Source organism: Tripterygium wilfordii, chromosome 21 (genome assembly GCF_013401445.1).
Source record: "Tripterygium wilfordii isolate XIE 37 chromosome 21, ASM1340144v1, whole genome shotgun sequence".
NCBI lineage: Eukaryota > Viridiplantae > Streptophyta > Magnoliopsida > Celastrales > Celastraceae > Tripterygium > Tripterygium wilfordii.
Window position 1 is genome coordinate 2474128 of NC_052252.1, and position 24214 is coordinate 2498341.

The 24214-nt window shown below is 33.4% G+C and overlaps 4 protein-coding genes across 5 annotated transcripts; 2 read left to right on the forward strand and 2 right to left on the reverse strand.

Annotated features, from left to right (window-relative positions):
* Positions 1–8967: 8967 nt before the first annotated feature.
* On the reverse strand, positions 8968–9867 carry LOC119989798. Its single transcript, XM_038835501.1, has one exon. The coding sequence runs from the start codon at positions 9728–9730 to the stop codon at positions 9128–9130; it is 603 nt and encodes a 200-aa protein (XP_038691429.1). The 5' UTR covers positions 9731–9867; the 3' UTR covers positions 8968–9127.
* A 1181-nt stretch (positions 9868–11048) lies between these two features.
* On the forward strand, positions 11049–12151 carry LOC119988100 (pectinesterase inhibitor-like). The gene has a single exon (XM_038833015.1). The coding sequence runs from the start codon at positions 11410–11412 to the stop codon at positions 11965–11967; it is 558 nt and encodes a 185-aa protein (XP_038688943.1). The 5' UTR covers positions 11049–11409; the 3' UTR covers positions 11968–12151.
* On the reverse strand, positions 11942–15161 carry LOC119988099 (sperm-associated antigen 1-like). Of its 2 annotated transcripts, XR_005465542.1 has the most exons (4): positions 15006–15161; positions 13817–14005; positions 12515–13475; positions 11942–12077 (listed from the first exon to the last, which is right to left on the reverse strand). XR_005465542.1 is itself a non-coding variant. In XM_038833014.1 (3 exons), the coding sequence occupies exons 1-3, from the start codon at positions 15144–15146 to the stop codon at positions 13005–13007; spliced, it is 801 nt and encodes a 266-aa protein (XP_038688942.1). In that variant the 5' UTR covers positions 15147–15161; the 3' UTR covers positions 12222–13004. The 2 variants fall into 2 exon arrangements, 1 of the variants encoding a protein (XP_038688942.1); XM_038833014.1 differs by lacking the exon at positions 11942–12077 and having other exon boundaries at positions 12222–13475.
* Positions 15162–18731: 3570 nt separating this feature from the next.
* LOC119987691 (beta-glucosidase 24-like) lies at positions 18732–21694 on the forward strand. Its single transcript, XM_038832611.1, has 13 exons — positions 18732–18902; positions 19151–19217; positions 19325–19383; positions 19486–19561; positions 19672–19749; positions 19888–19975; positions 20066–20321; positions 20483–20601; positions 20696–20914; positions 21004–21028; positions 21111–21216; positions 21317–21425; positions 21508–21694. The coding sequence occupies exons 1-13, from the start codon at positions 18732–18734 to the stop codon at positions 21692–21694; spliced, it is 1560 nt and encodes a 519-aa protein (XP_038688539.1).
* Positions 21695–24214: the final 2520 nt, after the last annotated feature.

Here is a 24214-nt window from a genome sequence, read left to right on the forward strand (position 1 = left end):
AAATATTTAGGATATAATATTACCAATTAATTAATTTTGGAAGATAAAGAAATAGTTTGTACATAATTGAGAGCAAGATCACATGATAGGAAAGGTACATGAATGGTGTAGCATGCAATATTGCAATATGAATGAAATGAAACTTGTTTGATAAGGCAAGCATTCTTTATTAATCAAATATTATACATTGATTAATCAATTTAATAGTCTAATTTGATCGTATGAACACGTCGATGAGGAAAAGACAAAATTAATGTTAATTAGTGCAATTGTATATATATATGTGTGTGTGTGTATTTGTATGTATATGTGTGTTTATCAATTAAGCTAATAAGATTATTGGACCATATGAGATAAGGGGAAGCCATTGTCGTTTTCATGAACTCTTTTCGCCTTAATTGATGAAAAAGATTAGACGCAAGGCCAAAATTTTTATTTATAGCCAATATTCATAGAATCTACTTTCAAAAAAAATTAAAAAAAAAAAATTATTTTATTATGCTTATCCCTAATGGTGGTCTTTTCATTTTTTTTTTGGGTTCTCTTTAATTCTTTTACATGAACGTTTTAATTTGATGTGTATTAGTATGTCAAAGTTGGCGAAAATTTTCCATTAATTACGTATTGCTTACATAAAATGACTTCTTAAATCATTGATGAATTAATTAATTGATTATTTAAGTGGCAAGAATTAATGTTTCATGATCCATCCTTTTATCTTAATAAACTAAATAAATTTTTTATTAATGAAAGTTACATTGAACTCATTATTTAATGTGTGTTCACACACCTGCTACCTTAATAGAAAAATAAACTAACCAAACTGTACAACCTGTAATCAAGTTTTTTTTTTTTTTTTAAAGAAAAAATCAACTGATATGCAGGTATCCAATTATTTGACTTGTTATTCAGAATCTTTCATTATTTAATATTTTTAAAAATGGGTCTAAAAAAGATTTTATTATAATAAAATAATAATTAAAATATGATATATTTGTTTAATGTTTGAATTTGTGAAATCTGAATACGATCATTGGAACACATTTTCTCACACATTCAGACCGCGTACAAGTAGTTGTACAGCGAAGAGATCTCTTAACTGGACATTATTCCTTCAATAGCTGTCACAAAGCAGAGACTTAACCACAACCCGATTAATCAAAACCAAATTATAGATAGATTGACAATGACTAATGTTAATTTCAAAGTATCTAGAGAATAGATCGATAGTTCATATGAGTTGGTATTGAATACACTAATTGATTAGCAGAACTGGAGTATTGTGAAGATTAGCAGACAACAAAATGTCTAGACGGATGTTTTTGCTAAATGGGTCGCTGTTTTGAAGTTTTCGAGCAGCATTCCTACACATTTTCTTTCGGATTTCCAATGCTGGTTGCATAGTGATCATGATCCACCAGATCATTTTTTTGGTCTATCATGGTGTAGTATGTAATCTGTGTTGGTGTGCCTGATAAAAAAAAGAAGAATAGATCGATTGTTGATATGAGTTGGTATTGAATACACTAATTGATAATATCAAGCTAACCATATATGAACAATTTATTAAGCAGAAGTTGCAAAGAACTTTCGTTTCAAAGACACTCATGAGGTCACTATCTACAAACAAGACTCTATATAGCCTATCAAAAAAAAAAAACAAGACTCTATATATATATGGGTTACTAAGAATATATAATTGAAACTTCTTATATTTTTCTTCGGTCAAATTAAAGAAAATGAGAAAGAAGATTCATATAATTGATCGTTTGAAATCATGGGTTGCTTTCGTTGATCAGTGACTTAATACGATGATTTTCTATGTAATCGTACAATTATGTAGATGGGTTTCTAGAATAATGGTAACTTCTTATAAATTTCTTTTTTCTTCAAATTTATCGTGGAACGGAAAGAGATTAAAGGTATGGTCTACATCAATACTTTAAAAAAGAACAAACAAAGAGAAAACTCTAAATAGCGCATGCTTATTTTTATTTCAAAGATTACTTAGTTTGACGGTTGACAACTAGGGATGACAACGAGTCGGATACCCTTTCAATTAGTGAATACCAAAACTGTTTAAAAAATCATTTAAATTTTCAAAACCGAAACCGTTCCATAACTGTTTACCATCGGGTATCCGTTTACTATTTAACTTTTAAATTTTTAAAATTTTTCTATAAATGTATAATTCAATTTCTTAAAAAATAATATGACTTATCATGTTATATTTTGAATATATAATTTGTAATTCGATTATATTATTTTATTTAATATGCTTGTTCATGTTAAAATTTAGCATCCTAATCATATACCTTTATATATATATATATATATGATTTATAATGTTATTACTATAATTCAATTTTTTTATTAAATGGTTCGGGTACCCTAAACTCGGCATCAAAAACCAAACCTGATCCTAAACTGTAACGAGTTTCAAAATCAAAACCAAAACCGTTTTCAAACCCTATAGGATCGGTTTTCGGGTTTTAATTGACCTAGTATCTTATGAATAGTGCTCGGATTGATTTTTTTTGTCATCCCAATTACAACCCTATTTAAACAAAAACAAAGAAACTCTAAAAATATTAAATTATCAAAAGTACTAATAATAAAATTAAAATACTAATTATTTAACTAGAATTCCTATTAATACCAAAACTTCTAAGACGAGAAAACGACTAACTCTCCTAATTAGTAAAGTAACTAAGAAAATTGTCATACATCAAAATTAAAGGACATGAAACAAGAAGCACAAGATTTATTGAAATATCCGGTGGTTTTTGATTACCAATCATTTAATCGATGATTTGTAATCAATTATGCAAATAAAAGATAGTGTTTTCCTAAAATTAACCAAATTTCAAAACAAAATATACTTACGTCCAGTTTAATTTGCTCTTATATATGATCTCTAAATTAATTACGGTTGCTAAGTCTAAATATTGTTATTTGGGATGCTAATATAATAATAAAACTATAAAAGGTCTATTCATGATATATATATTATATATTTATCACAACTGGGAGCTTCTAGATCTAATTTATGTAAAAATGAGGGGGGGGGGGGGGGGGGGTTAGTTGTTAGAAATTAAAACTCAAAGAAAAGTCCAACATTGCCACCAAACCTCTTTACTTGCCTTCAAAGAATGATGCTTTTGGTTGGGCGATGCATGAAAGCAACTTGAGTTTCTGTCTTAGAGAACACCTACATGTATATCTATATAGAAATTTGTTTTTATAAATGTATGGCTTATATGTATGTACAATTACTAAGCTCTTGTGGGTCCATAAACCCTTGAACTTGTATACTTAATTTATAATTAACTAGAAATATAAGATATATATGTTTTAGGGTATGTAATCTTAAGTGATCATCATCGCTTTTTATTGTAAAAATCCATAGTCACTATCATTCAAGTGTACACTAAATAAATATATCGAACTCAAATATGCAATATTAACTATCGTACACTAAACCAATCAAGTCAATTCAAGGGAGTATATAACCCCTACTTCGAATATATAAGATATCTACTTAAATTTAAGGTGCATATTTATTTAACATGTAATATTAATCAACATGTAATTTATATTAAAGAAAATCAGTCTAATTTTTGTGAGAATTATTCAATCACCAAAAGTAGGATAAATGGATCATAATGGTGAGATGGGAGGGAGAGATGGGGCCCAAGTCCACAACGGATATGCAACGGGTTCCCGGGGCTGCTGTAGCCCTTTTGGGCTTTAAAATATTTTTTATTTATTTTTAAAAAATTATATATGTCTAGTATTCGGTCTAACGATTCCATCGACATATTTTTTGTTCTAAAAAAAATCAAATTTATCACGATCGAAACATCGAATGTTTTGAGTTTATATTCAACGGTTCAAAATTGTTATGCATTTTTCACGTTAAATTTAATTTTTGTTTCGAACAAAAAATATGTCGTTGGAATCGTTACTCTAAATATTACACATATATAATTTTTTATAATAAAAATAAAAATATTTTGAAACCCAAAAAAAACTACAGTTGGGGCTGTTGTAGTTATTACTACAGCAGCCCCTACAACAGCCCCCGAGAACTCATATGCAACGGGCTTATGGCGTATGGGGCAAGACGACGTGGTGGAGCCCACGAGGTACCCAATTCAATACGGAATATTTATTACATATGCCGTACAGACAATCGAACACACTAAAGTCACCGACCTACTTGCCTCGTGTTTGATGGTTTTCCGTACAAGACCGCACCGCAATTGATGAGTTTGACATGGAGTTACGCACTGTTGTCTTTAACTGGGCCCCATGCACACGTCACACGCAATCCTTTTCTTCTTCCCCGTAAAACTGTCCAAGTTTTGATCCACTTTCTTCAGATCCACCATTGTTAATAAGATCTAGGGATGACAAATTGACAATTTCAAAGAAAATCACAAATTTTTTCTTTAAAATTAATATTAGAGGTGTACATGTACATGGTATCTGGTTATTGGGTCATGACAGGCTAGACCCAATAATTTTAATTTAACAGTATCTTTTTCTCTCTAGTGAAATTAAAAAAAAAGAAAGAAAAAAAATGAAGTTTCAGTTGAAGTTTAACCAAAATTAATATGTATTTTACTTCAAGAGTGGTGTATGATCTGCGGCCCATCAGCATGTTCTGGATTTCACGCAACAAGTTTAATCAAAGACATGCATGATTTTTGATAGATCTTAATCTAGATCTACGTCCATATATGTTTGGAATATTACTCAAATTGACGTATTTGCTTATCTCGAGTTTTTTCCTCTTGTATTTATTTGTTTAGTTTATTCGGATATATCCTTGTATAATTTGTATTCCAATGTAATAAGGTATAATCCGATGTAATCCAATATTTATAATTTTTTAATGTATTTATTTGTTTAGTTTACTCGGGTATACCCTACGTTTATAAATTCATAGGCTATTTTCTTGGTACTAAGTTTAACGTTTTCTATCGTGGCATGAAATGGAGTGCTTCAATATCTATATTTTGTTGGCTTGTGGGAAATGAGTTAAAGCAGTTATGATTGTGTGTGTACCCCACAATTGTGTCGCCATGTATCTCAGCAATACCAACACAACATCGATTTAATGACGTGCCCACCATGATAGTAGGGACCCTTATTGAAAAATAGTGTTGGAATACATCATGAATACCTAAACATGACGCATTAAATAACTTAAAAAGATTTTGAATAACATGAGAATAACTTAGACTCATGCTTGTGGTATCTTATTGAATATATATATATATATATATCACATATATAAATCACATATATATATATTTTTTATTTTTTAGTAAAAATGACAACCGCTACTTTATGCGACATATAAACGTTTGATGTTTTAAGTATTGTATAACAACCACAATGGTAAAATTTTATTGAGTCAACAAAAATGTATGAGATTTTGTGTTTTGTTGATGTGACTGTATTAGAAGATGTATTTTACTGATGTGATTGTATTGAAATTTTGTGTTTTGGTGTATTTTCGTTGTGGACAACATGGAGGCATTGAATATTATCGGCCTTCATGTTGGGTGGGAAGGGATAATATATAGAAATTTATGTTTTACTGATACGGTTATATTGAAATATACATTTTGTTGATTTGATTGTATTGTAAAACATGTTTGACTTGATTTTTTGTGTAATATAGATGAAACTAAATATTGATTTTTATTGGACCATTAAAAATAACCCATTGCATTTTGCTCTTACTACAAGTGTGTTAACCTTCTCGAAATGTCAAGGAAACAAATGGAATATATATTATTTTCCTTCTATTTTTTTTAGTCAACAAATCAAAATCAAGCTCACCCACCGAGAAGAAGCTCTAACCCTAGAAAGGAGTTAACTGGTCTAACAAGTTTCATGAAAAGGATAGTAAGAGAAAATTTTTGTCACAATTTAAGCTTTGACTATAATTCAATGAATTGGACTTAATTTATTGTACACAATTAAGGTAGTCCAACCGTACTCAACCCCCTACGGCAATTTTTGACTCGTAATTAATCACAATTGCTAGTCAAAAATTTGTGTGAAGCAATTTTTTCTTGTTATTGGCCCACTACACTCAGCAATGGTTGACCACAGCCTTAAAAATACTTATTCTCTTTTTCTTTTGGGTCCAACCGTGCAATTAATTTGTCCATGGTGTGCTTTGGGATATAGATTTCGAGTTCCGCAATTCCTTAGATTTTACCATTTACGTCTCGGTGGATAAAAAATTACATAAGTTTTAAAAATGACAAAAACGAAAATGTAGTGTGATGTTGCACATTTCCTAAATCATTAGATTCAAATTGTAAGCTCTACAATTCTAAATGAATTGTCGAGCTCCATATCCCTTTGATACCGAAAGCATTGTGGGTTTTGTTTCAAGTTTCAAACATGGAGAAAAGTAAAGAAACTTGTGATGAATTTTTGAGTTTAAAATAATCAAATATATTGAATGAAGTAGGTGAGTGAGGAATTTTCCTCTAATTCGGACATAAATAACTAGGATTAATGTGGTATAATAATGTAGGAAGAGAAGATAAGTATGCAATCATGTCAATTTCTTAGGATTTCCTTCCAAGATTTGTATTTGATGAGTCAGGCTTGATGGAGACAATATGAGAGATGATATCTTCATCTATTAAATTATTTGTTTATATAATTTATAAACCAAATGGTGATGACTCATGATGCCATCATGCATTGGTTATATATGCTCATGCTATTTAAAAGTTTAATAAGCAAAAAATATTAATACTGAAATTATAATTTAAATCAATCATGGAAAATTTGAACAATTGAAGCTATTTACTTACTTTTTAAATGTTTCATAATTAGGTTAGAAAAGGCGTTTAATTTAAGTCCACATCAGGTTGTTTTTTCATTAATATTAACTTTGACTATATAAAATAAATGATGTCGGATTGGGGAGCTCAAGTGTTGAAAAATAATGCACCCAAATTTTTTAAAAGTTTAGAAAAATCATAAATATGTAACATTTAGACTGACGAATTCAATAGTATTTTTTTTTTCAAAACAAAAATCAAACTCAACGTGAAAAATACACGATAATTCTATATCGTTGGATATAAATTCAAAACATTTAATTTTAGATCGCGATGAATTTTTTTTTTGAACAAAAAATATATCATTCATTTCGTCATGCTAAAAATACTATACATTTATAGATTTTTAAGTATTTTAAAATTTTTTTATGTATAAAAATGGTGCATTGGTTGGAATTAGTGTTTTTTAAACATTGGACCTCCCCGGATCCAATTATGTCTGGACAAATATAACTGATGATGTAACCTAATGACTTTTTTTCCCTTGAAAATAAGACCTAGAAAATTCAATAATAGTAGTAGAAACTTTAACGAATATTTAGAAGGAATATCCAGAATACAATTTCAAGAATTTCAAGCTTTGAATTTGTAAGTATGTGAATATGTGAGCATAATGAAGAGCCAAAAAACAGGGTGGAGCCTATGCATTGTTTCGATATATATATATATATATATATATATATATATATATATATAGAGAGAGAGAGAGAGAGAGAGAGAGAGAGTCGCAGGGGTTTGTTCCCTGATTTGAATTTGATAGATCAGGTGGCTAAATAAGAAACAAGAAAGCAACTCCACAACTGCTCCTTTCAAGGTCTCTGACACTAATCTTTATATATTAAAAACTGGGGTAAAACTGCTCCGTCTGCGTCAAATCAATAGCTTCAATTTGGCTACCGCTCGGCCACTAAAAAACCAGCAGTTGGCCTCAGAATTGTTTCCTTGCATTGTGCAACATGTTAACGCCGTGTTGGTCTGTTTTTGGCCACTTTTTTGTTCTGGTTTGACGCTAGCTTGGGATTAGGTTCTCTCAACCAATGTCATCAAAACCGACCTGAGCAAATTGGGATCAGATTGGAGAACACCACTTTGTATAAGAGACGACCAGACATGTACCGGGGTATAACCGTGCATACGAAACAAAATCAAAAGCTCTAGTTGACATCCCGACTCCACAATCCAGCAATCGATCAAAATAACATATCATACCAACCGATCCACGAAAATCTCCGCAATACAGGATGTCAATCAACCGTGATCCATGCAAATTAGTCATAGTGACAATCTATTATTGAAAAAAAGTATTTACAAACAAGGAAAGTAGTGAAATTAACTTAACTAGACTAGAGGAGGAGAAGGGCTGCATAAAACCTTAACGTGACCTGACCCAACCTCATTGACCCGATACTCGTATAGTTGAAAGTTGAATAAGGGTTAGTTAAAGGGCAACTCGATCTTATGCGGGTCGAATGAGAGTTATGCTATAACTCGACCCGATCCCATTTTAATAATACAACGTCATTTTATATTGGTATGGTCAATATTAACACCTAATACTTTTTTAGTTGTTTTTGTGTTTGAGACTTGAGTACCCAATCCATTACACAAAGGCCTAACCCACTAAGGCACTAAGCCACTAACCCAGCATGAATTTGTTAGCATGAATGAATTTTTTACAACCCGACCTGACCTCAAACCCAACCCTATCCGACTAATCCGAACCCGACCCACCTCTAACCTAAGTGAGGTCGGTTAAGAGTTGAATAAAGACTCACCTGAACTTATGTTGGTCGGATGAGGTCTCTCCCAAAATCCGACCCAACCTGACCCATGTGCACCCTAGGGAGAAGGAAGAGATGAAGAAGATTTGTCCCTCCTCAGTCCTCCTCTCAGACAAAGCAGATTTGGAAGTGTTTAGAGAGAGAGAGAGAGTAATGTTCCTCGATCTATTAATTAACTTGGAGGACACTTGCTCCTAAATTCATGTATAGTAATGAATTGAATGTTCAAGACTAAAATTCATGATAAAAAGTTCTCAATCCTTTCAGAAGCAGAACAAGATATCATAAGACTCGGACAAGAAACAGAGAACAAAAACAGTGTCACAAATTCATGACTATAATAATTGATAACAAAGTCGGTAATTATTTCACAAGCAGAACAAACTATTCTGCAATCAACAAAATCACCATCAATAGAAATCATTGAACCCATTTCCAATCCCCAGATTACCCTCCCAGAAGGTCCTAATTACACAAAATAACCCTCATCAATCCAAGAACGAGACATGAAACAGAGAAGAAGAACAGAGTCACAAAGTCTCTAGCACACCATTTCTTCACAACCTTCACTTCAACTCTCAGGCTCTTTGCTCTCCGAAGCGCATCGACTTCCTTCAACAAATCAAATTCCAATCCTTTCTTCTTCAACTCCTCCACACACTTCCCCAACAGCTTCCCATCCTCCTTCTCCCTCTCCAACAACTTCTCCAAGTGCGATTCAGTCTCCAGTTTGTACCGAACAGCCCATACCATCCCCAAAGAACAGAGCACTAAAATCACTGATGGAATCCATGATCTACGGCAAGAAGTCGGGTCCCTGGAGGAGGAACTGAAGAGGAGGAGCAGAGAGAGGGAGTGGAATAGGAAGAAGAAGATGTAGAGTTGCGTGATTTCTTTGCGGACCGAGTCGATTTGGGTCTCTTTCAGAGAGATTCTGTTGAGGATTAGCTCTTCCTCTTTGAGCCATTGCTTGAGAAGGAGCTTGTGAGTGGGTGTTTCCGCGATTTGGTGAAGTGGGTGTGGGGGCCTTGGTTCCATGATTGAAGAGTTTGTGCTATGATCTGCCATGAATTATGTAATAATACTGCAAATGTGAATCAATGGAATTGAAGGAGGGAGAGAAACAGTGGGATTTTGATTTCATGTGATTTGAATTTTAGGTTTTAACGGTCGTGCATGTGTGAGTTTTTTGAATGATTGTAACGGTCGGATTGATTACGGGGATCTGAATACTTATGCTTGGACGAAAATCCCCATAGCGGTGATGATGTAATGACGAGTCAGCCCTCCTGGTTCTTTGTTTTCTCATCTCTGCCACGTACAACGGTCATATGAGATGCCTCGGACTCGGTATATACTATATACAATTATTTTACGTAATTATTATTTTTTATGCTTCGTGCTTATTCCCTACTTTTCACTTGAAACTTTACTGCAAAAATCATGACGTTTTCTCGAATTGCAAAAGGCAAAAACGTAATGGATTACATTCTTCTCAGAAAAAAGAAGTAATTGATTACATGATTTATATTTGTTTTGAATAATTATTTACACTTTTCCATCAGTGCAGTAGTAACAGGTTAATAACATCTTTCACTTTATGAACCGATCTTTAATAATATATTCACTTTGTGTATTGTTAGATCTTGATAGTAAGATCTGACGGTTATGAATAAATTTTTTTAATTAATAAAAATAAAAAATACAACAAAAACCTGTCCATATCCCTTGAAAAGTATTGTTTCCTTCGTCTAGATTCGTCTCGACAAAATAGGATACAGGATCGCTTTACAAGAGCTAATGTGGTTGATCTCACAATGACTTCATATGGGCTCTTGGGATTTGGGCCGAAAGACGAAGACTTATTAGTTAGATAAATTGATAAAATGTGAGTTTTTTTTTTTCCCCACTATTTTTCAATTATACGTAACTTTGGTCAACTTAACTTTCGCTCATGAAGTGGATTATAAAAAATAAATTCACATGAATAGTTTTTATTGTTAATAAATACATGACATTTTCTTATTAAGATAACCAAGCAAGTAGAGCGTTACAGATAATGGTGGAAATTAGTGGAACCTCATCACGTTGGCCATTTGTCTAAATATGGACGCTAACAAGACAACTTAAATTTCTCAAAATAAGAAAAATTAACAGATAATCATCATTAATAATTAATTATGGAGTAACTTGTTTTTGACAGGTTAGTAGTGAACTTCATGTACTGACATTTTTTCTGTTGAAAAGGATGATTCTTGTGATGATATGGGAGCCCTACACACTTTGTCTTCCAGTCATTCTTCAGTTTAGGACAAATTAAGCTTGAAAAACAACAACAATGATAATTCACAAAATTAAAATGAAAATAGATATGAAGTCCAAAAGCACACACCACCTTAGATTTTCCTTTTATGTAATAATCCTCTGATGCAAGAAAACTACCAGAAATGTAGAAAAGATTGACTCATAATTACATCTACCAATTGATTTTCCATCAGTTATGAATGCCAAACTGATTATAAAACGATTAATGAAGCCAAAAACAGTGGTTCAAATCCCCCTCCCCTGTTTCAAAAAATCAGTGGTTCAAAGCCATCCAAAATATTTTAATCTTGATCAGCTCACACTTTTTAGTTTTTAACTGGAATAAATGACTGGAGGACCTGTATCCTGTCTATAAATAGAGTCTGAAAGTTTTTCTTTTATATCAAACACAAACCTTAAAAACTTGGGCTTTCAGAGCATCCATGGCAGCTTATATTTCACTTCATTATCTCCTCATTCTTCTTATACTGCTCATTCTGTCTCCTACCTTCTTTCACCAAACCTGCAAGCTTGTTCAAGCTGATCATAGCTTGATTGAAAACCAATGTCACAATGCAAATGTGCCAGCGACATGCCTTCAATGTGTGGAATCTGACCCTGAAGCCAAAACTGCTGATCAAATTGGGATTGCCATCATTGTCGTGCGTTGTTTAAGCAACCATTCAAGCATCTTGGTCACCGAAACGACTAAATTAGCTCGTAAGGCCAAAGATAAGGATTCGAAGCATGTTTTCGAGTCTTGCTCCAAGGGTTTCTCAACAGCAAACAAGTATCTGTCCGATGTGGCTGCTTACCTGACAATCGGTGAATATGGTAAAGCCGCTACCTCTGTGCTTGAAGCATCTCAGAATTGCAATATCTGCCAGGTTGACACAAAAAAACTCAGTGAAGAATTACCAACTGCGACAATTATTCTCTATGAAATTGGGGTATTCGGAGAACTTACAGATGCAGTGATGAGAATGATTGATCGTTTCTAGGAGTTTCATCATCATTCCTATCTCCATAAATCATGTGTTGGGAATAAATGACTACTGAATGGGAGGAATAAGCTTGAACTTTACCATGCATCAGAGATTAATGTTGTTTCCTGCATATGGAATATATTATGGATGCTGTCTATCTTTTGCTTTCAACTTTAATGCAGTAAGAATTAGCACAATACCCAAATGCACCTAATGCAATTCATTTCTAACGCACCATTCTACGCATACAGCTCATGAATGCCAACGAGAACACAGCAAATTCCAGATGTTTAAATCTTGGGCTTTCTGTCAAACAAATGGAGCTTTAGAAATCAATTCATCCAAGTCCTACAATGTTCATAAAATTTTAGTTAGACAAATTGGTACGCTCTGCCTATACAACTTTTCACGTTTAACCATGCATTTAGAAAACCAGACATCAGCAGTACTACCATATTCCTATCCCAATACTCTAATATGACAAGGGGATCTGCTACTGCAGCTTTGTTCTTCCAGTTGTCGTTATGCTACAAGTGGATTGATAAATATGGCAAGCACAAACCTTATTTATCCGTCTAGAAGTTGCATAGTGAGAGAAGAAACGTTGGAAGCTTAGAACTCGTTATTCCAATGGCAGCTAACCGGAAGATCTGAAGTCTTCACTTAATTTTGTCGTACTGTTCCCAATCAGAGAAATAATGGGAGCTTCAACGTCATAGTGGCACGAACATTGCAACTACATTTTTCTCAAGGTAGCCAATCTGTGTCCATGTTGCGTCTGCTGTCGACATAGTTTAGTAGCACAGAGCATCATAAATGCAGCATTCTGGCAACAGCTGTAGTCTGGCAGTGAAGTTTCGCTAGACATAACGCATGAAAAACCAACTTATTATACCACATAAGTCAGCAACTATTTCCCCTTCCCCAAAAGATTTCAACTTGATACCCATATCCGAAAGAGTTTTATCCAGGTTTCTTCTTTAAAAGTCATTCAGGTAATGAGTGACATAAGTCCTGTCACCTATATCAGCAGGTTTGCAAATAATCCAATTTTACTTCACTGGTTGCACACCAACAGTTCTTACACGAAAGCGATATTGAGGTTGAGACTCTTCCTCATCATCGTCGTCGTCATCTTCATCGCTAGAGTCATCTTCAACTCTGTCCCACCGTGCATAATCCAAAGCAGAGTGCCCCTTCGGTTTTGGGATTGCTTGCCATCCTTTGGACTTTTGTTCAGATGATTCCTTGGTCTTCTGTGCTTGAGGAGAAACCACTTTAGTAACACTGATCTTTTCAGGCTCAGGTTTTTGGTCTCTACCTTGTTTAAAAGATTCCTTGATGATTGGGGCTCTAGGGACTATAACTTCAGCACTTATCATAGCATTGTCAGGCTTCACATTCTGGCTGTCTTCTATTGAAACTGCTCCATCTTGTAAATCTTTGCCGTCTTTATTTTTTACAGCATCATCTTCTTGCTCTTCATCCAATTCAGCTTCAGATTCAGGTATTGGAGGAAGTGACTTTCCTTAGCAAAATAAAAACCATTTTTAATAGAATACTAGTAGAGTACTTATGACAAAATTACAACCTTGGCCAATGCTCAAAAAAAATTAGATTGAACTCCGCCAATGCTTAATTCTTCAATCAGTAAGCATTAATATGTTTTGAATAAAAATAAATAACGTTTATTATATGTCAAAGATAATCCTCATAGAGGACTACAATAGTTTCCATTAAGCATTCACGAAGTCAAATCAAAATATTGGATTATTAACGATGATAATGTTGTTAATTATAATGACGGTGCACAGTATGACTATGGCATAAGAAAAATTATTGGTAAAAGGAAGGGGAGGGATACCAATTGTGTCCTCAAACGAGCTTCAAGATTTTGATAAACTTCTGAAGATGGATTTAACTCCATTAGCCTGTTCACATCAAATAGTGCTGAATGGTACTCCTTGAGGGCGACTAGGGTTTGTGCCCCCAGCATTAATGCTCCAGTGTGCTTGTGATCAAGCTCAAGCACAGATGTACATTCCTCAGCTGCCTATAAGTAACAACATAAGCTGAATTTCACTTAAAAGTCTCAAAGAACACACATAAATACTAAAAGGACAGATTGAACCAACATCCTAAACATTCAGCAGAATATCTCAGATGGAAAATGAGAACTAAGATTGAAGCTAGAACTCACATGTGTGCTCCATTTACATTTGAGCATGATTGCTTTAAATCACCGATATTGTAAGGGCAAGGCATGTATCTGAATGTACCTAAATCTAGTATAATTCTCTTAATTGTTCAAGATGCCATCAAATGATCAATATGCCAATCAAGTCAAACTTAGTGCACAAAACTCCTGCCAACACTGCAGGTCCTAGAGAGCGCAAATCTAGTAATGCGCCCAACCTTCCTAGAGCATAAAGGGAAGACGATCTTTGTTTTAGTAAAATATGGCTCCTACTGTCCTACAATATTAATGCGGTAAGTCGGCAGCCAGCATAAAACTTTGCCAAACCTATGAACATTAGTCAAAATAAAATCCCTAAACTTTTGGGATAAAAGCTTGGTCCGCTATTCCGTATTAATTTGTTAAAAAAGGTGAACCCTTTTCAGTCTCGTATTCTTTATTGCATCAGGAAAATGAGCCCTTATTGTTTGAACAATAATGTCACTAATCTCGTGAATCAAAAAGTCCTACACAGTTAACATAGAAAACCACATCCTCCAAATCAAACTCAGTCTGAATTAACAGCGCGACTTCTCATCAATCCATCAAATCACATAAATAAAACTCAAAATAGCACAGATAGGGGGCTGGAATTATTCCAGGAATTTCATCATATTTACACCATCCAATGCAACAATGCATTGATTTGACAACACTACACCCACACCATTCAAGGGAGTAGATCTGGTGGAATTGCTGGAATAATTCCAGCAAATCCTTTTCCCAGAAAAAGAACCTAATAACTAAATCATTGAAACTACACTAACGGATTCAAATCACAACAAAAGATTGAGGGCACAAGAGAAAAGCAGGGGACCTTTTTGAATTCGTGCAATTTCAAGTAACAAGCGGCTCTGTTACTATGCAAAGCGATCTTCTGCGCTCTGGTTTTGGCCATGAAGAGCGCATCCGTGTAAAACGACAGCGCTTCATGGTAGATAACAAGCTTTCCATACATCTTTGTTACCCCGTAAATGATAGTTGATAATCACCTAAATATAATGTATTAATCATATATATTGTGGTAAAATATAGGAGAGAACATCTATTTATCAATAAGAGTTGTCGTATCATAATTTTTTTGACCGTTGTTGAAGTCACGATCAAAATAATATTTTAGGAATCAACCAAGCTCAAGGGCCTTTGTCCGGAACGTTAAAATGTCTTATATAACGAAATTTCCATGTCAATCATGGGAGCAATTAATTTATTTGGGTCAAGAAAAATGTTAAATTTAAGGCCTTATTAAGGTAAGGAAATTGTCATACCAAATTAACAAAATCAAACCAAATAAACACAATTTAAAAGACTTTAAAAGTAAAATAAATTTCACATGTACACATGTCAAAATTGTGAGTCTTCAACCTTACTGATGTGGTAGCTCAAAAAATCAGCAAAACTTTCTCTCGGCTTCAGGATAAGATTAATGTAATAGATGGATGAAGTCACACAATTTTGGTTGCTCTTTCGCACACGCATTGGGTGTGTGAGAGAGATTGAAACTCCGTTTGGAGCTCCGTATATGATAGTATAATATTGTTATCCAATGTATAATTTAATCATTAGATAAGTTGATGTATAATTTAATCATATCCAATATTTGAAAAAATCTGGTATTCGGCTTGTATAGTATAATAATTTTTCTTTCTTTCCATATAATAAAGTGAGAGTGATGATCTTTTTTGTCATTTGACATGTTATTCCTCATACTAAGCGCTTTATATAAAATTAAAACGAGTTGGACGTGTTTTAATATTATATGGTCTGCATCGTATAAGAATCACTTTTGTATAAAGTTATACTATTCCGAAAATTTTAAAATCGTTCAAACACTCGATGACTTTATTAAAGGGTGATTTTATATTATACGGAGTCTTATCATCCCTTTCAAACGGAGTTTGAATTTTTATTTATATACCACTCGATTGAGTTATGTCAATCGTAGATAAATTCTTAACAGAAATAAACTATTTTTCTAACCGAAGTGATTATTTGACACAATTTCACCTTTGTTCCTTTGGATAGCCCAGCAGTAGCTATGGAGCCCATGACCCATGAAGTATTTGGTTTGACGGCGGTTGGGTGTGAGATGATCTATAGGACTTATTTTTAGGGATTAGATGGGGTTATGGGCGTCATTTGCTTTCATTTGGTGGGGCCTTATGTATATTTAAGAACAAGTGTAAAAAGGCCGGTGACCAAAAATGCAATTTATTCTAATAAGTATACAATATTTTAATTATTTAAAAATTTATGAGCACATGTGGCCAATAACATGCCAATTACTAAGGTAAAAAAAAAAAAAAAAAAGCACAATCCGGTAAGCTCGCAATTCTAAAATTAGGTTTCTCTCTTAAAAATCTCTCAACTTTTAAGACAAGGGAAGGAAGACGGTGATGAGCCTCCTGCCTTAGCTTTCCTCTTCCATAAATCTACCATTTCATTGTATGGATATGCAGTTTTATTTCTGTTTTTGTGCTAAATAAGGAATGTTTTGGATTTCTTCATCATATCATCTCTTATGGAGGTGAAATCTGAATATTCTCATTCATCTGTTATGAATTCTTCACCACACTAGAATTTTGACTCGTGTGGTAGAGTATTAAGAAAATAAATAAATGATTTGCGAACAAAGGGGGAAGTTGATTTGGTTGGGATGACGGGAAGAAGTGTATAATAGCTTCTCTCGATACCTGGAACGAATATGTCAAGGTGTTGTATTGATTTATATATACGTACCGCAAGTTTGTTACAATCATGTTCTAATGTAATTCTTTTTTTTGTCTTAGTTTGTTACGGAGTCATCCCGATGTGAATGCTATTAGAGGCAAATCATTCAAATATTCTGATGACTAACAATGGAGTACAACCAAGAGGATTAAATTTTTTTTGAAAAATACAAACACAAAGATGGTCATTGTCTGACACTCCCGAACGACACCATATTACATCTTACATCGCAGGATGACTGTCTATTGATTCCGTACTCCACCGATCTACGCCGGATAACAAAGACTAAATAGAAAAAAGTAACACAAATTGCAAAAATGGATCTACAGCAAAGAGATGCCGATTTCTCCCAGATCCGAAAATCTCATCACTATAAAACCGAGTATATGTCGTCGGAGCACACTAGAAACGTCAATGATCTAAAATCCGCAATGGAGGAGATCTATATATAGTTGGAGAAGAGAAGTCCTACAAAATCCTTATTCAACACAAAAACATGAAAAAATAAAAATAAAATGAAACATATCTAAATTGAGAAAGAGCAGATCAAACCTTTGGGAGGAGGAGGAGAGTCAGATCTTTCCTCCTTCCCAATCAATTTTGAAAAAGAGAGGAAAGGGGGAGAGTTGTGAGTTTTTTTTTTTAGAGAGATGGAGAAAGAGATGAAAGGGAAACTCATCTTAAAAGTCTAAAAACTCATCAGATTAATTGATTCCAAATATCAAGGACTTTTTCATACTTTATATTTTCTCCCTCAACTTTACTCCAGATTTATTCGTGATACATGTTAATTAACTAATTACTAAAGCTAAAGCTTCCGCAATGTGCATTTCCTATTATATAATTAACACTCTCTCAACTTTAATTAGAAAACTATTCTTAATTAATTGGATAATTAACATCTTAATACATGGACTGATTTTTAGTTTTCCGAAGGGAATCAGATACTTATTCTGACGCAGCAGTACAGTCTTGAATACATTTTTTATTTAGTATTGCATGTATTTCTATACATTACAGCTCTGATATGATATTCTTATGATTTGAGAAATAACTTAATAAGAAAAAAAAATTGTGCATAAAGTGGGGAGTTGGCAGTTTTACAAATCATAAGAATATCATATCAGAAAAAAAAACAAGGAATTACTATTCACTTTGAATTCATTCATTCATTTAATTAACCTTAAACCCTAACCCATGTTTATCTAAAGTTTTTTTTTCCCCCTGATATGATGTCTGCATAATTAAGTTAATGCATCATTCTAGTCTTCCGCGACATACTAGAAAAAACAAAATAATTCTTTAGATCACGAATTTTCTTTTGGTGACGGAGAATCCACCCAAGAGTGGTAAACTCTGAAGACAACATTACGTCCCAATAAATATCTCAGATCAATTGTGAATATAATCTCAAGCATAGAATCAAAGTGAGTATGTATGCCTAACCCACACATACCAAGATCCAATCTGTCACGCGGGCTGCTATGTGTGTGTATATATATATAGACTAATTAAGTCCATTTTAGAAAGAACGCATGGATTATTTAGTCATGATACTCTTCAGATCATGATACTCTGGAGTCCTAAACAGCTTTATTTTGTGATAATACTTGTACTATTTCAGTTACCAAGAATCGAGGGAATATTAATCTTCGGGAGAGAACGAATTAACATATTCAAAAGCAGCAGTATTGAAGTGAGTGCTTTTAATCACATGCACTTCCTCCTTTTTGGCTCAACAATCTCTATATAAAGGGCCTAAACCATGAAGGCCAAAACCACAAGCAGTTCTGAAACCTTAATTTTAGCAACTATGGCTGTTATAATTAGGTCACTTGTGCTAGTCCTAGTGAGCTTATTATGGTTCTCTCTTCTAATCGATTCATCGATAGCTGATCCGCTTCAATATTGTGATGCACCATATTTCGATAGCTCTAATTTCCCTGATAAGTTCCATTTTGGTGCTGCTACTGCAGCATATCAGGTATCAATTACATATGCATGCATGCATGCGTCCATAAAATATATATATATACACTCTCTTCCTTCGTATCATTAATAATAATTTTTCTAAAAATTAAAACACTCTCTCTCTCTCTCACACACACACACACACACACACACTCATTTACATACTGACACACACAATAATGCATAGTTAAACACAAACACATATATACATATATACTGCATTAATCTTAACTGCTTATTGTGTTTTATTCATGTTAAAAGGTTGAAGGTGCAGCATTTGTTGGTCGAGGTCCTAGCATCTGGGACAATTTTACTCATACCTATCCAGGTCTCTGTCTCTGTCTCTATATAATTTATATGAGCTAGGGTTTCTTACAAAGGTCAAACTATTATAGATACATCTATCAATTTCTAAACATTGATGAAAAATTACAGACAGAATAGCAGATCAAAGCAATGGAGATGTTGCGGTGGATTTCTATTACCGATATAAGGTAATCGAAAACTTGTAATTTTTTTTGTTTGTTCTTCGTTTGAGGATTTTTCTGCACGACTCTTCATTTAGACTAACAATACATATACATTTATGATTACAGGAAGACATCAAAAGAATAAAAGAAATGAACTTGGACTCCTTCAGATTCTCCATCTCATGGAGTAGATTATTGCCTAGTAAGACTTCTTAAATCATTAAAAAAAAAAAAGGTGCCAAATATGTTTTTAAGAATACTTATAGATTTGTGTATATGTTATTATTTTCACTGTTAATTCAAATAATTCAGATGGCAAACTAAGCGGAAGCGTGAGCGAGGAGGGTGTTGCATTTTACAATGATCTGATCGACGAGATCATATCGAATGGTTGCATTTTCCAACTTTTCATGGATTATAAAATTTAATATTTTGCATTTCCATACGAACCCCAAAAAAATGTTCATATGAAGAGATTGCTTAAAGTCGATATCGATTTCTTATTACTTAAATGGTGATTTATTCTAGGTCTAACTCCTTTTGTTACAATATTTCACTGGGATACTCCACAAGCCTTGGACGAGGAGTATGGTAACTTTTTAAGTTATGACATTGTGTAAGTGTCACATTATTTAATCACACTTCAAGAAAACCTAATACCTGTGTAACAAATTAAGCAATACTCCTTTTCATCTTATAATTACAGGAGTGATTTTCAAGACTACGCTGAACAGTGCTTCCTGTTATTTGGCGATCGAGTTAAACATTGGATCACTTTGAATGAGCCGGTTAGTTACACTAACTCCGGGTACAATCTTGGCACGTTCGCACCAGGCCGGTGCTCGAAATTTATGAATAATGCATGCCAAGCCGGAAACTCATCCACCGAGCCTTACATTGTGACTCACAATCTTCTTCTAGCTCATGGAGCGGCTGTCCAATTATATCGGGAGAAATATCAAGTAAGTACACGACACAAACTTTATCAGATAGTGGGGTTTGTTTAAATTAATAAATTTGTAATAAAATTATTTAATTAGATGATTAAATTAATTAATGAAATATTCAAAAGTGTATTATGTTTAATTAATTAATTTCATTTATTGTTATTGAATCTAATTAGGAAGCTCAAAAGGGGAAGATTGGGATAACCCTAATTTCGTATTGGTTCGAGCCTTATAACTCTGAGAATCCTCTTGACTCTGTAGCAGCATCGACCGCCGTAGATTTCATGTTTGGTTGGTGAGTATATATGTATATGTATATAAATAAATCACCTACGTTTTGTTTTACTAATATACAAATTAATAACTGTATATATATTTATTTTTGGTAGGTATTTGGGTCCTATAACCTTTGGGAAGTATCCACAAAGTATGATAACAAATGTCGGGGATCGTTTGCCGGTTTTCACAGCTGAACAATCTAAAATGCTAATAGGATCCATTGATTTTCTTGGGTTGAATTACTACACAACATATTATGCAGCTTATAACGACACAATTAGCGATATCAGCTATACATCGGACCAACATTTGACTGTGCATTATAGTATGTATAAAACTAATTATTTACTCTTGATACTACTTCTTAACTATATATATAATGTTCATCAATTCCTCTTTCTTATTTGATAGACAACAGCGAAGGAATACCAATTGGTCCACAGGTGCGTACTCAAAAACATATTTGTAATTATTACGAGCTTAATGAATTTGATTAATTAATATTAGAGAAACAAATCTGTGTAGGCAACTGGTTCGAAGTGGATTTATATTTATCCTAATGGAATTCGATATCTTTTGAACTATACCAAGGATACCTACAATGTTTCACTAATTTATATCACTGAGAACGGTATGTCCAGTCCCCAAATTATCTAGAGCATAGTATTATACGCAATGGAAGCAAATTAATTAATTATTTTTTTGTATTATTGAACTTAAACTTGGTTTAGGGATTGGCGAGGCCGACAATTCTTCGCTAACACTGAATGAAGCTCTTTACGATCCTTGGAGGAAGGAGTACTATCGCTGTCATCTTTGGAATGTTCTTAGATCAAGGAAGTGAGTTTGATTGATGAATAGTAATTTTTGTGTGCTTAATTATTTGTGTAATACTTATATTAATTGCTTGTTTTTTTGACAGCGAGTACAATGTGAATGTTCAAGGTTACTTTGCATGGTCATTGATGGATAACTTTGAATGGGCAGATGGTTACACAACTAGGTTTGGTCTCTATTACATTGACTACAAAGACAGCTTCAAAAGGTATGCAAAGAACTCTGTCGAGTGGTTCATGCAATTCTTAAAGACCAACAAACAGAAATCTTAGGAGATTGAACCAAAATGGGCTCATCCTTTCGGCTACCATATCGTCACTGAATCTCCGAAATCACTTCATCATAAAATATATGTCTTTACCATCTCGGCTGAGAAGCTGTTGGTTGTTTGCTTTACGAAGTTTGATCTTGTAGACTGCCCTAGAATGGGTATTTCTCGTGTGTGTTTCAATTTGATTGTTGTTGTTTGCTCTAAGAAGTTTCATGGTGTATTACTACGTGTCTTTGTAATAGACATTTAAATAAAGCAGTTTGTGTTTAATTAATTGCCTCTGTTAATTCCTTGCAAAGTTTCTTAATATACTTAGACACACAACTTAGAAAGTAATATCGACATAACCAGCACGATATTTGATTCACTTGAGCTTCAAAACCTGTTAATTTAAATCTTTACAGAGTTTCGGATAATTGTTAAATAGATGAGTATGCGGTTACAAGATTTGAGTACTCTGCAATTCTCTAAAGTCTACCATTCACATCTATTGGTAGAGAAAAAAATCAAACAAATTTTAAAAATGAAAAAACAAAAATATGATGTGATGTGACACACTTTATAAATAATTGGACTCAAATTGTAAACTCTACAATCATAAACGAATTTCGAAACTCTCAGATCGGATCCGCTGTTAGAAGCTTTGCCCGCAAGGACTGGATAAGGTTATCACAAGCTTAGTCGTTTCTGTAGAGAATCTCTCTTTTGTTGACTCATTCTCTTTTGCGAACTCTTTAGGTTAGATGTGCTTGATGTTGGAAATCTAACATTACTATTATTTCTGGAAATCTAAAGTACTATAATCATATTATAATAATAATAGTCTATAAAGAAAGCAATCGAAAACAAATAGAAAGAAGAACACGAGAGTTTTACATGGTTCGGCGGGAGTATCTATGTCCACGGAGTTTATGACTTATTTTTTTTCACTATAAGAATTCCAGTCGTTTTTAAGTATATATTTTCATCAATTCTTCATTCTTATTTTATAGACAACATCAAAGGAGTACCAATCGGTCCACTGGTGCGTATGGAATAACAAAATTATTATTTTTATTGAAAGCTTTAATTAATTTGATTAAGTAATATTAGAGAAACTAATCTCTGCAGGCACCTGGTTCGCAGTGGATCTATATATATCCTGACAGAATTCGGCATCTTTTGAACTATACAAAGAATGTGTACAACGTTTCGCTAATTTATATTACTGAGAATGGTATATATGAGTGCGTTTGGTAGATAATTATGAAAAATGGGCCAGATTTGTGAAAATAATTGAATTCACAGTCGTTCAATTATTCAAATTTGTTAGAGTCAGCTTGAATTGATGAATAATGAAGGGGCCACATTGGTTTTTTTTGTCCTTTGGAAACAATGTCATGCCGGGTGGTTGGGACCTAGTGTAAATTTTTACAACCAATCTAACTGTAAATTTTTACAACAAGTCTCGTTGTAATGGCTCTAAAGTTATTATAAAATTTATTTTTAAAAAAATTATTTTGAATAATATATTTTTTGTCCCAAAAAAAATAAAATTGAACATTAAAGACATGAAAATTGTGGACTGTTGAATATAAACACAAAACATCATATGTCTATCTTGTGATGAATTTTATCTTTGTTTGAAACAAAAAATATGCGGTTGCACTCGTAAATACGATCACAACTCATTCATAATTTTATTTTATTTTAATTTTTTTTGAGTGCCTTATATTTATTAAAGTGGAATATGCTGTAAAACAAATTACAACAAACCCCCGACATCTTGTCATGCCCACAATTTCCAAGATGTATATGTATTTATATAGACAATGAGGCTCAGGTGCGGATGCCCGTAAATTTATAACTTTTCTTTGAAAAAAATGCACACCTGTAAGTTTAGGATAGCTTACAAGCGTCCACACCTGAGAATGGACTGAACATGTTGAGGATATCGAGAGAGATGGAATGTGGTATTTCTTGATAAGTTCTCTGCATAATTAAGTTTATGCATCATTCGAGACACACTAGAAAATCAAAATAATTCTTCATATCAGGATTTTTTTCCCCATGTGATAGAGAATACACCCAAAAATCGGCCCACCAGGGACTCACCTTTGCATGGTCAACTCTGGAGAGAGCGGTACGTCTCAATACATTGTCCCAATTCATTCATGAATATAATGCGAAGCACGAAATTGAATCTGAATACGTACGCCTAACTCACACACAGAGGTGAAACCAACATTGGATATTGGGGGGCGCGGAACTTAATGCGGGAGTTCGGGGGCAGTGCCACTGGATTTTTTTTTGTTCTATATATATATATCACTTGTTAACATTAAGATAAAATTAAAAACCACATCCAGAAATTTGATATAAACACTTATAATTATTTTTTACGTAACTCTCATGTTTTAATAATATTGTATAATAACCTCTTTCAGAATTCGATCAAACATTTCTTTCTCAATGTATGTAACTAGACAATCATTGAGTCATTCATCTCCCATTCGATTTCACAATCGTTGCTTCATAGCTG

Bases quoted from the DNA above. Each gene is read 5' to 3' on its own strand.
- LOC119987691 (XM_038832611.1), top strand. From the start codon at position 18,732: ATGGCTGTTATAATTAGGTCACTTGTGCTAGTCCTAGTGAGCTTATTA. The intron at 20,915-21,003 runs GTATAAAACTAA...GATAGACAACAG, and splicing joins TTGACTGTGCATTATAGTAT to CGAAGGAATACCAATTGGTC. The intron at 21,426-21,507 runs GTGAGTTTGATT...TTTTTTTGACAG, and splicing joins AATGTTCTTAGATCAAGGAA to CGAGTACAATGTGAATGTTC.
- LOC119989798 (XM_038835501.1), bottom strand. From the start codon at position 9,730: ATGGCAGATCATAGCACAAACTCTTCAATCATGGAACCAAGGCCCCCA.
- LOC119988100 (XM_038833015.1), top strand. From the start codon at position 11,410: ATGGCAGCTTATATTTCACTTCATTATCTCCTCATTCTTCTTATACTG.
- LOC119988099 (XM_038833014.1), bottom strand. From the start codon at position 15,146: ATGTATGGAAAGCTTGTTATCTACCATGAAGCGCTGTCGTTTTACACG. The intron at 14,006-15,005 runs GTCCCCTGCTTT...TGTTACTTATAG, and splicing joins AATTGCACGAATTCAAAAAG to GCAGCTGAGGAATGTACATC. The intron at 13,476-13,816 runs GTATCCCTCCCC...TGCTAAGGAAAG, and splicing joins CTCGTTTGAGGACACAATTG to TCACTTCCTCCAATACCTGA.